The following is a 12,727-nucleotide window of genomic DNA, read 5'->3' on the forward strand; positions in this document are numbered from 1 at the left end:
GAAAAGAAATTTTCACAGATGAGGCATCAGGAGAGTTTATCGTCCAGAGATTCCCGTAAAGTGGGATGCCAGAAATAATGATGGAACTAGAAATGTGAACTCTAAGGGAGGCAGGAAACTTATCTGTGTTTTTCACCAGACCTGAGCCCACCCTTCTGTGTTTTTATAGCTGCATATAGTCCATCGTGTGAACTTAACCAGAGTTTACCTTACCAGTCTCCTACGAGTGGATACTTGAGTAGTTTTTCTAATCTTTTGCTTTTATATTACAAACAATGCTTCCATTAATAATTTGTATCCAGCAAGTTTGTATGTATCCGGCTATATCAGTGCAATACATTCTTGGAACTTGGATGGACACATCAAGGAGTAAATGCTTGTACAATATTAAAAGACAATCACAAGTTGCCCTTCATAGACGTTTTTACTATTTACAAGGATATTAAAATAAATCCTCTTGAGCTGAAATATTTCAGCAAAAACTCAGGGACTTCTGGTAATGATGAGAGAGAGGAGAACTGCAAGTGTTCTAAAGATAGTGAGGTCATGTGGCAGGGCAAAATGCAGGGGAAAGTGAACTTATTCTTAAAGGTATAAGGATTTACCTTTAGGAAAGGCCTCTTCTATAATGATTGAAGAAAGAACAGTAAGAATGGGATGTGTGTGGCTATCCAGCCAGGAATTTGAAGGAGTTAATACTTGGTGATTTATTCATGCTCTTATTCATTCATTCAACAGAAGTTTGTTGAGCCAAGCTTGTTTAGACAAAGACATACAAGATAAAGTCCCGACTCTCTTGTAGCTTTCCATTCTCCTGAAGCAGCTAGACCGTGAACAAGTACACAAACACATGCAGATTTTGAAAAGTACAAAGGGCTTATTCAAATTAAAGCAGAAAGAGAAACAGAGTGAAGAGTAGATAAGATTGTATTTTAAGCCAGGTGATTATAGCAGGCCTCTCCAAGGAGGTGAAATTGAAGCAGAAATTCAAATGAGTTGAAGAAATGATTTTGCCAAAATATGTCCAGACAGTGGTGCAGAGGCCCTCAATTGGGAACTTGACATGAGGCAAAATCTCTCTGCCAAAATCTGGTTAGTGGAAACAGCAGGCATCTGGGGTCACTTCTTTAAGGATAAAATCCAAGCTCTTTGAGAGACGGACATAGTCCTTCATGGTCAGAGCCTCTCATGCCTTCCTCAGCCCTACTGTGCCTGCTCCTCACCCCAAGCAGCCCTTTCCAGGCACAGCAAACACACCCTGAAATGAGCCATCATTTCTTATACTTTGAATCAGTTGGACAAGATGTTTCATCTCCTTAGGGTGCATTCCCTTCCGCTCCCTTTCATTTCACTTAGAGCAAGGATCCCCAACCTTTTTGGCACCAGGAACCAGTTTCACAGAAGACAATTTTTCCACAGACCAGAGTGAGGGAGGATGGTTTTGGAATGATTCAAGCATATGACATTTATTGTGCAATTTATTTCTACTATTATTACATCAACTCCACCACAGATCATCAAGCATTAGATCCTAGAGGTTAGGGACCCATGACTCAGAGAGTTCCAACCGCTTCTTCAATAACCCCTCTGTGACTACCAAGGGTGCCCCTCCTATACAGTCTCAATGCTCTCACCACTAATGGCTGTCATTTGTCACCCTATTTTGTCTGTTGAGCCCTCTGACTTGCCTCACCAGATTTTAGCTTTCATGTCAAGAACTACCTTATTTACTGGTGTATGCTAATAAGTTACCATCCTGCCTTGCATATAGGTTATCTCAAATAAATATTTGCAGACTCCATGAGTGAAGAAATGAAGACAGACAGGAATCCAGTCTTGTAGGAAGTTAGTAGCCATGCAGCATGGAAGTTTGAACAGTCATAAACCTCGCTGGCCTCAATTTCTTCATTTTAAAATGTTCATAACATTATCTGCCTCTTAGAGTTGAAGTGATTCAGTTCAGTTCAGTTCAGTCGCTCAGTCGTGTCCGACTCTCCGCGACCCCGTGAATCACAGCACGCCAGGCTTGAAGTGATTAAATAACATTATATAAAAATTTGGCCTGGTTCATGAATCAAAGTAGAAACTTAAACAAACAAACAAAAACTATACTCAGAACCTTTTGAAAGCAAATGACAGAAACCAACTAAATCTGATTTTAGCAAAGGAGATGCAGTTGTTGGCTCATGTGAGCAGGGAATTCAAGGAATGAAGAATCTGGCTTTCAGACATGACTGGATTTTGTGCCTAACAAGTGTCCGTCGAACTCTGACTTCTGACCTTTTGAGTCTGCTTTCCTCTACATTGACTTCACTCTCAGTAGTTTTGTTCCAATTGTCAGTAAGAACGGCCACCAAGTTTACATGCAAGCAATTTAGCAATCCCCGCAGGACTAAAATATCTCTTTTCTGGTAGTTCCAAGTCTCAGGGCCGACTCATTAACCTAACTTGGATCGTGTGTTCATCCCTGACCCGTCTTTGTGACTCTAAATCAGGCCTGAGGTATGAGCTCATTCTTGGAGTAAAGTCAGCCTGTTCAGATTAAATTATCCCCAGGGATATTCACTGAAGTATTATCAGTTTTATTCCAGGTAGGAAAAAAAAAAAAGAAATCTAAAGAGCAAGAGGAAAAAAAGAGGACTCTCAGGACCCAGTAGAGATTCTTTATTAATTGCCCATATATAGTCATGATAATCACAATATTCTAAAACACTAAAGATTTATATGAGAACTCAACAGGCTCATTTGATATAATGCCTTAGATTGAGATTCAAATAAATTATTATCTATTCCATTTTAAAAGGCTTCTTTGTTTAGAAGTTTTATTAAGATATAATTCACATAGCATAATATTTACCCACTTATAGTGTACAATTCAATGGCCTTTAGTATATTCACAATTGTGCAACCATCACTACAGTCTATTCTAAAATATTTTAAAGGCTTTTATTGTACAGATTATGCAGATTTTATTATTGGTCTTTAAAAATGTAAGAAGGTCTTCCTTTTGTCTCAACAATAATTTGGGAGTCAGAGTCTTCCTATGTTAACTGAAAAAATTACATAATCTAAAAGTTGAGAGTTATATTCTATTCTGTGGACAAAACTGAGGACATAAGCCCAGGACACAGCCTCTCAGATAGCTCTGAGAGACTGCTCCCGAGAGGGAAAGGGGAACCAGGATATATAAGGAGTTTTTGCAGCAAAGACCAGGTAGTTGGAGCATCAAAAGTTTTCTTTAAAGAAAACCAGATATCTCAAGGAATTTAGTGCTTTTCTATGTATGGGAAGATGCAAGAGTCTGGGCTTCCTGAAATCATTCCTTTGATGTGCACCTCAGCTCTCTGGGACCAGTACCCTGTGCTTTCTCATCCTGAGTCTCCTCAGGGTGCATCTTTGGGGACTGGCTGCAGTGACTGAGGGCATGGCAGCAGGCAGACAGCCCATCTGTCTCCATCCTGAGTTCCCTCGGGGCTCGCAGTTGTGGTTGTAGTGGCTTGATGGCTGCAAACCCTTGGTTTACTGCAGGCAGGCAACATTTTTTCATAGATTCCTATAACAGAACCATCTCAAATTCTTGCATATTACTCATATCCAACATGTATAATCTTACCTTCTTCGATGTTTCTCTCTTAAGACCAATTTTTCAAAACCTGTATTTTTTTCTTATTGCTTTGTGCTGCTGTCAGGCTTCTGAGAAGACTCCTTAAACCTAGATGCAGCTGAAGGAGAATAAAAGATAAGCATATGGCCTGTTTTAACTGTAATGAAAGATCAACAGATCCTGGAAGCCTCAGATAGACAATTCATATATAGTAGCATCTTCATTAACATATGCTAATCAAGCAAAATATTTTATTCCTTTTTTGTGTGTTGTTCAAAAAGCATATTTTTGTTTCCTGCCCTCTATGACCTTTTATTTGTTGGCATATAGTTTTTCTCTTTTTATTTGCCTCACATTCCTGAACTATCTAACTTTTAATTTTTCTGATGTTTTTCTATCTTATATCTTAAGTCTATGGATTGCCTAAATTATACTTTTGTTTATTTATGTAGGTTGACTACATCAAAGGAAAACTGTGGTATAATGAAAGATGTTTTGCTAACAGAGAACACTTTGAAGGTAAATTTTAATAAACTTTTCTCAACGTAGATAGTACATATAGATTAGATAAAATGAAATAAAAATAGAATTAAACATAAAGATACATTTGTTTTGTAGAAGTTAAGAGCCTAAAACTGGGGGGAAAATTAATTTAAATATAAGGCAATAGGCATGCCCTGTTATAAATGCAAGAAAATTGTATTTGAGTATACTTAATGATACATTTAAAAATATAGATGCTACTTATAATTTCTGTACCTTTATATTTTATAGTTGATTATGTTACTATCACCTTTGACAGAAACAGGACCCTAAGTGAGGTATGATATTCAATATTTTAAAAAGTAAGAAATTTTGCTGTGCATAATTTCATAAGTTGTTTTTAATCTAAAAAATGGCAATTCTACAGACTGAAAAGCTTAACAATCACTCTTTGCTCCCAGTGGTGCCTCTACTATGATAATTATCTAACTGAGAAGGAAATGGCAACCCACTCCAGTATTCTTGCCTGGAGAAGCCCATGGACAGAGGAGCCTGGTAGACTACAGTCCATGGGGTCGCTAAGAGTTGGACACGACTGAGCAACTTCACTTTCACTTTCACTTTTCTGCATTGGAGAAGGAAATGGCACCCCACTCCAGTGTTCTTGCCTGGAGAATCCCAGGGACAGAGGAGCCTGGTGGGCTGCCGTCTATGGGGTCGCACAGAGTCAGACACGACTGAAGCGACTTAGCAGCAGCAGCAATTATCTAACAATTCATGCCAGAAAGGAATGTTTGGCCATGTCTTCTGGACTCTCATCCCCCAGAAGATAACAACACAATGGTCTGTTGGTTTATTTGCCTATAGGAGCTAATGAGGACTTTTAGAGTTCAACAATGGCATTAACTTTTCCTTTCTGTTTTTGTAGGCAAACTCTTGTTTTTATAGTAAAGAACCATTTCTTGACTGGTTACCTTGCTTGCCCCCTGTTCCAAAAGGAACCAAAACTATTCTTTCAACTGTGATAACATTTCTTGTTGACCAAGAGCAAAGTTCTGCAGTCTACCTCTTCCATAACCAGGTAGGCCTTAAAGCCCAGAGGGGATTGCTCTTGACACCACAATAATGAAAATGTACCTGACCAAAGCTTATTTCCAAGTTCTTGTTTTCTTTGGCAATATAAGTTTATAAAAATTGGCTACAGTGAAATTATTTATGATAATTAATATAGTTTGATACATTATGAGCTTCCCTGATAGCTCAGTTGGTAAAGAATCCACCTGCAATGCGGGAGACCCTAGTTTGATTCCTGGGTTGGGAAGATCCACTAGAGAAGGGATAGGCTACCTACTCCAATATTCTTAGACTTCCCTTGTGTTTCAGCTGGTAAAGAATCCACCTGGAATGCAGGAGACCTGGGTTCGATCCCTGGGTCGAGAAGATCCCTGGAGAAGGAAATGGCAACCCACTCCAGTATTCTTGCCTGGAGAATCCCATGGACGGAGGAGTCTGGTGGGCTACAGTCCACGGTGTTGCAAAGAGTCGGACCTGACTGAGCAACTTCACTCACTCACTCACGCACTAACCCTCTAATTAGGGCCCTGCAAATTAAACTGATAAAAGACAGATTAATAAGAGAAAAGAAAATAATTATTTATGCATGCAATGCACACACAATCACAGAAAATTAATCAAACTGATCACATGGACCACAGCCTTGTCTAACTCAATGAAACTATGAGCCACGCCATGGAGGGTCACCCAAGACAGATGAGTCATGGTCGACGGTTCTGACAAAATGTGGTCCACTGGAGAAGGGAATGGTGAACCACTTCAGCATTCTTTCCTTGAGAACCCCATGAACAGTATCAAAAGGTAAAAGGATATGACACTGAAAGATGAACTTCCCAGGTCAGTAGGTACCCAATATGCTACTGGAAAAGAGTAGAGAAATAACTCCAGAAAGAATGAAGAGACAAAGCCAAAGTGAAAACAACGCCCAGTTGTAGATGAAACTGGTGATGGAAGTAAAGTCCGATGCTGAAGAACTATACAAAAAAACTCTTCTGACCCAGATAACCACGATGGTGCGGTCACTCACCTAGAGCCAGGCATCCTGGACTGTGAAGTCAAGTGGGCCTTCGGAGGCATCACTACCAACAAAGCTACTGGAGGTGATGGAATTCCAGTTGAGCTGTTTCAAATCCTAAAAGATGACGCTGTGAAAGTGCTGCCCTCAATATGCCAGCACATTTGGAAAAGTCAGCAGTGGCCACAGGACTGGAAAACGTCGGTTTTCATTCCAATCTCAAAGAAAGGCAATGGCAAAGATTTTTCAAATTACTATACAATTTTACTCATCTCACACACTAGCAAGGTAATCCTCAAAATTCTCCAAGCCAGGCTTCAAGAGTATGTGAACTGTGAACTTCCAGATGTTCAAGGTGGATTTAGAAAAGGCAGAGGAACCAGAGATCAAATCACCAACATCCGTTGGGTCATCAAAAAAGAAAGAGAGTTCCAGAAAAACATCTACTTCTACTTTATTGACTACGCCAGAGCCTTTGACTGTGTGGATCACAACCATCTGTAGAAAATTCTTCAAGAGATGGGACTACCAGATCACCTTACCTGCATCCTGAGAAATCTGTATGCAGGTCAAGAAGCAACATTAGAACCGGACATGGAACAACAGACTGGTTCCAAATTGGGAAAGGAGTACGTCAAGGCTGTATATTGTCACCCTGCTTATTTAACTTATATGCAGAGTACATCATGTGAAATACTAGGCCGGATGAAGCACAAGTTGGGATCAAGACTGCCAGGAGAAATATCAATAACCTCAGATATGCAGATGACAACACCCTTATGGCAGAAAGCAAAGAACTAAAGAGTCTCTTGATGAAAGTGAAAGAGGACAGTGAAAAAGTTGGCTTAAAACCCAGCTTTCAGCTCTATTGAGGTGAATGAAACTGGAGCCTATTATACAGAGTGAAGTAAGCCAGAAAGAAAAACACCAATACAGTATACTAACACATATATATGGAATTAAGAAAGATGGTAACGATAACCCTATATGCGAGACAGCAAAAGATACACAGATGTATAGAACAGTCTTTTGGACTCTGTGGGAAAGGGCGAGGGTGGGATGATTTGGGAGAACTGCATTGAAACATGTATATTATCATATGTGAAATGAATCACCAGTCCAGGTTCGATGCATGAGACAGGGTGCTTGGGGCTGGTGCACTGGGATGACCCAGAGGGATGGGATGGGGAGGGAGGTGGGAGCAGAGGGTTTAGGATGGGGAACACATGTACACTCGTGGAAGATTCATGTCAATGTATCGCAAAACCACTACAATATTGTAAAGTAATTAGCCTCCAATTAAAATAAATAAATGTATATTAATAAAAAACCTCAGCTTTCAAAAAATGAAGATCGTGGCATCCAGTCCCATCACTTTATGGCAGATAGATGGGGAAACAATGGAAACAGTGACAGACTTTATTTTGGGGGGCTCCAAAATCACTGCAGATGGTGACTGCAGCCATGAAATTAAAAGACACTTGCTCCTTGGAAGAAAAGCTATGACCAACTTAGACAGAATATTAAAAAGCAGAGACATTACTTTGCTGACTGAGGTTCATCTAATCAAAGCTATGGTTTTTCCAGTAATCATGTATTGGATGTGAGAGTGGGACTATAAAGAAAGCTGAGTGCTGAAGAATCAATGCTTTTGAACTGTGGTGTTGGAGAAGACTCTTGAGAGTCCCTTGGACTGGAAGGAGATCAAACCAGTCCATCCTAAAAGAAATCAGTCCTGAATATTCACTGGAAGGACTGATGCTGAAGCTGAAGCTCCAATACTTTGGCCACCTGATGCGAAGAACTGACTCCTTGGAAAAAACCATGATGCTGGGAAAGATTGAAGGTGGGAGGAGAAAGGGACAACAGAGGATGAGATGGTTGAATGGCATCACCAACTTGATGGAAATGAATTTGAGCAAGCTTCAGGAGTTGGTGATGGACAGGGAAGCCTGGCGTGCTGCAGTCCATAGGGTAGCAAAGAATCGGACACAACTGACTATGAACTGAATGCACACACATGAGGGTGAAAGTCAGTGATGAATAAATCAAAAGGTAATTAAATTTTGGAGGTTATATACCACCTTAATAGTTTAAGGAATTGAGTGAGAAGGATACTTAAAAGAAAACAAGGGGAAAAGATAATGGTTTACAGGAGGACAAACAGGAGTTAAGAAAAGTCCGTGATAATACTTGTTTGAACAAGTTTGAGTGATTTTTCTGTCTCTTGTGAGCCCTAAAGCTCCCCTGAAGACAGGATCTGGGGTAGGGTTTGTTTGCATGCTGCCTTCTGGGAGTAGATATGCTCTGAAGAGAAATTAATGGCAGCTTTATATCCCAGATGTTGCTGCTTTTAGTTAGATAAAGGGGAAAGGGAAATTTTTTTCTGCATCTTTTGAATCTAAAATATCAGCATAAAATAAACTTTATACCAAAGTGTTTATACCTTGGGGTACATATTCTGATTCCCATCGGAATCATAATCTGACAGAACTGTAGTGTGGACTAGGTGTCCATATTTTAAAAAGTAATTTGACATTATAGTTATGGTGAATGGGCATTGGAGTCTGTCAAGTTCAGTAATTATTCTACAATAAATCCCCCCTTGACATTTATTATAAAACCTCGGACACATTATTTAATCCTCTTTACTTCATGTTCAATATCTACAAGATGGACCTATACAGTAGGGGGAGGCAGAGTAAAGAGATACCAGTAGTTGCTAAACCTTTCAATTCTATGCTGTTAAAGGTTGTATCCCTGTCTTAATCAAAATCCAAGTAACAAGAAACTCTAAAAATTATAACACAGACAGTACTGTTGGTGGAATGAAAACTTACAATTTGCTCCTTTGTTTATCTATTTCTAGAAAAATACCATTGTCTCTGTGAGGATCCTAAAACACAACAAACTAGACTTAATACAAAAATTTCCACTTTTCTCTTTTCCTTCATCATTTTCTTCTCCTGTTGGAATGATATTCCACCCACGAAGCCATTTTCTGTATGCTTACGGTAATCAGGTATGTATAGATTAAACTTCACACTCTACTATAGATGTAAATTCTTCACTTACTCCATGCTGAATGGTTATACATTGAGAATGGAGTTGCTCGGATGGTCAGGGAGGTGGAAATCCTAATGAAGAGAGAATAAGAGGAAAGGAATTAGTGGCAGTGAATACAAACAAATCTTTTGCAAAGTTTTGCTGAAAAGTGGAACAGGGAAATGTGACAGTATTTGAAAAAGGAAAGGTCAAAATAAGAATATTTTTTTAAGATAGAAGGAATTATGATGTGTGCTTCCAGGAATTATTTGGTAGAGAGGGAAAAATTAATGATGTAGGAAAGAGAACAAACTGCTGGACAGACATTTCTGAAGAGGTGAGAGGAGATAATCTATATGAACTAGTGAAGAGATTGACCTTAGCACAGATGATAGTAAGTGGAGGGAGGAGGGGTTTTGGGTTCAAAAGCAGGTAAGTGGGGAGCTATGGTAATGGAGGATGTGAGAATTTATCTTCTATTTTCTCACAAAAAAAAACAAAATTATTTATGAGTGATGATGGAGGAGAAATGTATGGGGGAGGGGATTTGAGGAAAGAGACAACAGAGTTACATAGTTGCCTAGGAGGATGGGCAACCTAATTTCACAACTTAAGGAACTAGAAAAAAGCCACAAACTAAAAGCTAACAAATGGAAGGATACAATAAAGAATAGAGGAAAGATAAATGTAATAGGGAATAGGAAAAAAGCAGTTAAATTAAGACCTGGTTTGTTGACAAAACTTAACTAGATAAACTAAGAAAAAGAAGATTCATCTAAAAATTGAAAGAGGGGATGTTACAACTGGTGCCGCAGAAACAAGGAGGATATGAGAATATTATGAACAGTTGTATGCTAACACACTGGATAACCTAGAACAAATGGGTAAATTCCCAGAAACATACAACCTACTAATTCTTAAATCATGAAGAAACAGGAAATCTGAGCAGACCAATAACTAGTGGGGAAACTGAATCAGTAATCAAACCTCCCAACAAAGAACATTCCAAGGCCATATGGCTTCATTGGTGAATTGGTCCAAATGTTTAAAGAATTAACACTAAACCTCTTCAAACTCTTACCAAAGGGAAGAAAAAAATGAAGAGTAAAGAATATTTCCAAAGTCATTCTTTGAGACCACCATTAACCTAATATCAAAGTCAGACAAGAACACTACAAGAAAACTATAAATCAAATCCCTAGACAACATTGATACAAAAATTCTCAACAAAATACTAGGAAACTGAATTCAGCAATGGGATTAAAAAGATTATATGTACTACGATCAAGTGAAATTTGTTCCTGTAACACAGAGATGGTTCAACATATGAAAATTGAACAGTGTAATGTAATATACCACATTAACAGAATGAAGGGGGAAAATAATCACATCATCTCGGTTGATACAAAAGAGCATTTGATAAAATTCAACATACGTTCATGATAAAAACATGTAGTAGACTAGAAATAGAAGAAAACTACCTAAACATGATAAAAACCACATACAAGAAACACACAATGAACATTATACTCAACAGTGAAAGACTTGCAGCTTTTCGTCTAAGATAAGGAATAAGGCAAGGAAGCACACTCTCACCACTTCTATTCAATAGAGCTATTAGACAAGAAAAAGAAATTTTAAAGTATCTGCATATAAAAGGAAGAAGCAAAATTATCTGTGTTCACAGGTGATATGACCTGATATGTAGAAAACTGAAAATACTGCAAAAAACAAACGACAAAAAGCCCCTGTTAGAGGAATTCAGCACAAAAGTCATTTTAATATGGGTGAGCACTTAGCCATTTTAATATGGGTAAGCACTCTCGTCCATATAGCAATCCATCCAACACTTCATCCCTTTATGAACAAGGAGGACCCAGTTGAGAGATGATGAAATAACTTTGCTCTTTCATGCATCTTTTATAAAACTGAAGATTGCCACATGCACGGTTGCACAAACTCTAGGAAAGGAATAGAGGGTTGACCTAGTATGTAAGGAGTCTTTACACTTGTGTGTGTGTGAGGGGGGATGAATGCATGGTGGATGTGGGAGTATGGTTATGCTACATGACTTTTCATATGTAGCAAGATTAGGTAATTGCTGACTGTTACGTGGCAGCTCTTTAGTGAGGTATTGTCTTTCTATTCCCTTAGGTATGGCTTTCAATTGATGGCGGCAACACCTTTGATTTAATAGCTGACTTTCATGATGATATCATAAAGAATACTTACCATAGTTTTTATACTTCAGATATTACTCTTGTTTCCCAAAGTGGAAAGGTGTACTTGACAAAGGCAGGTGAGGAATTCACTTTTACTGGTATAAGCACTACCTGTGAGCCAAGGGTTGGAAGATGTATTTTTAAATCTTCTGTATTAATGAACTGATCCTAAGGTCTCAGACATATTATGGGTTTTAGATGGAATTTTAAAATGTTTTACAATAATAAAAATAAACATAACGAAGTTTAACATCTTAACCATTCTAAATATATAGTTCAGTGGTATTGGATACTTGCTCAGTCACTTCACTTGTGTCTGATTCTTTGCAACCGTATGACTTACCCTGCCAGGCTCCTCTGTCCATGGGATTCGCCAGGCAAGAATACTGGAGTGGGTTGCAATGCCCTCCTCTAGGGAACCTTCCCGACCCAGGGATCGAACCTGCATCTCTTATGTCTCTTGCGTTGGCAGGTGGGTTCTTTACCATGAGCACCACCTGGGAAGCCCTCAGGTATTAAATACATGCAAATATTCTGCAACCATCAAACCATCACCAACATCCATCTCCATAACTCTCTTCATCTTAAAACTTTATACCTTTAAAAAATAAATCCCCACACCCCCTCTTCCCCACAGCTTCTCACAACTACCATTCTATTTTCTGTTTCTATGATTTTGATTACTCTGGTACCTCATATAAGTGGAATCATACAGTATTTGTCCTTTTGTGACTAGATTATTTAACTTAGCATAATGGCCTTAAGGTTCATACATATAATAGCTTGTATCAGGGTTTTCTTCATGATTAAGGCTGAATAATAATTGAACAGTATAGATGACATTTAGCTTGTCCATTCACCCATCAGTGGACACTTGGATTGCTTCCATGTTTATCCATTGTGAATAGTGTTGCTATGAACACAGGTATACAGATACATCTTTAAGGCCTGCTTTTAACTCTTTTGGGTATATACTCAGAAGTGGCATTGCTGAATCATATGATAATTCTACTTTTAATTTTTTGAGGATCTGCAATACTTTTTTACACAGCACTGTACTATTTTACATTCTGACTTCCAGTGTAAAATGGTTCCAGTTTCTCCGTAACATTGCCAACACTTTCTGGTCTTTTGATAGCAATCATCCAGGTGGATGTGAAGAGGTTGTTGTTATTGTTGATCAGTCACTAGTCAGGTCAACTATTTGTGATTGCATGGACTGTAGCATGCCAGGCTTCCCAGGCCATCACCAACTCCCAGACCTTGCTAAAACTTATGTCCACT

The 12,727-nt window shown here is 38.7% G+C and overlaps 1 protein-coding gene across 1 annotated transcript in view; it reads left to right on the forward strand.

Annotated features, from left to right (window-relative positions):
* The window catches only part of CATSPERB (catsper channel auxiliary subunit beta), a 117,102-nt gene that overhangs the window by 46,155 nt on the left and 58,220 nt on the right, over positions 1-12,727 (forward strand). The window contains exons 11-15 of the mRNA XM_088829775.1: positions 4,057-4,123; positions 4,379-4,425; positions 5,016-5,168; positions 9,046-9,198; positions 11,376-11,520. Of these exons, the coding sequence (XP_088685901.1) occupies positions 4,057-4,123; positions 4,379-4,425; positions 5,016-5,168; positions 9,046-9,198; positions 11,376-11,520 (565 nt within the window). The remainder of the gene's footprint in view (positions 1-4,056; positions 4,124-4,378; positions 4,426-5,015; positions 5,169-9,045; positions 9,199-11,375; positions 11,521-12,727) is intronic.

This window comes from Moschus berezovskii, chromosome 21 (assembly GCF_049115385.1).
Source record: "Moschus berezovskii isolate FMDL1 chromosome 21, NW_MosBer_1.0, whole genome shotgun sequence".
NCBI classification, from domain to species: Eukaryota; Metazoa; Chordata; class Mammalia; order Artiodactyla; family Moschidae; genus Moschus; species Moschus berezovskii.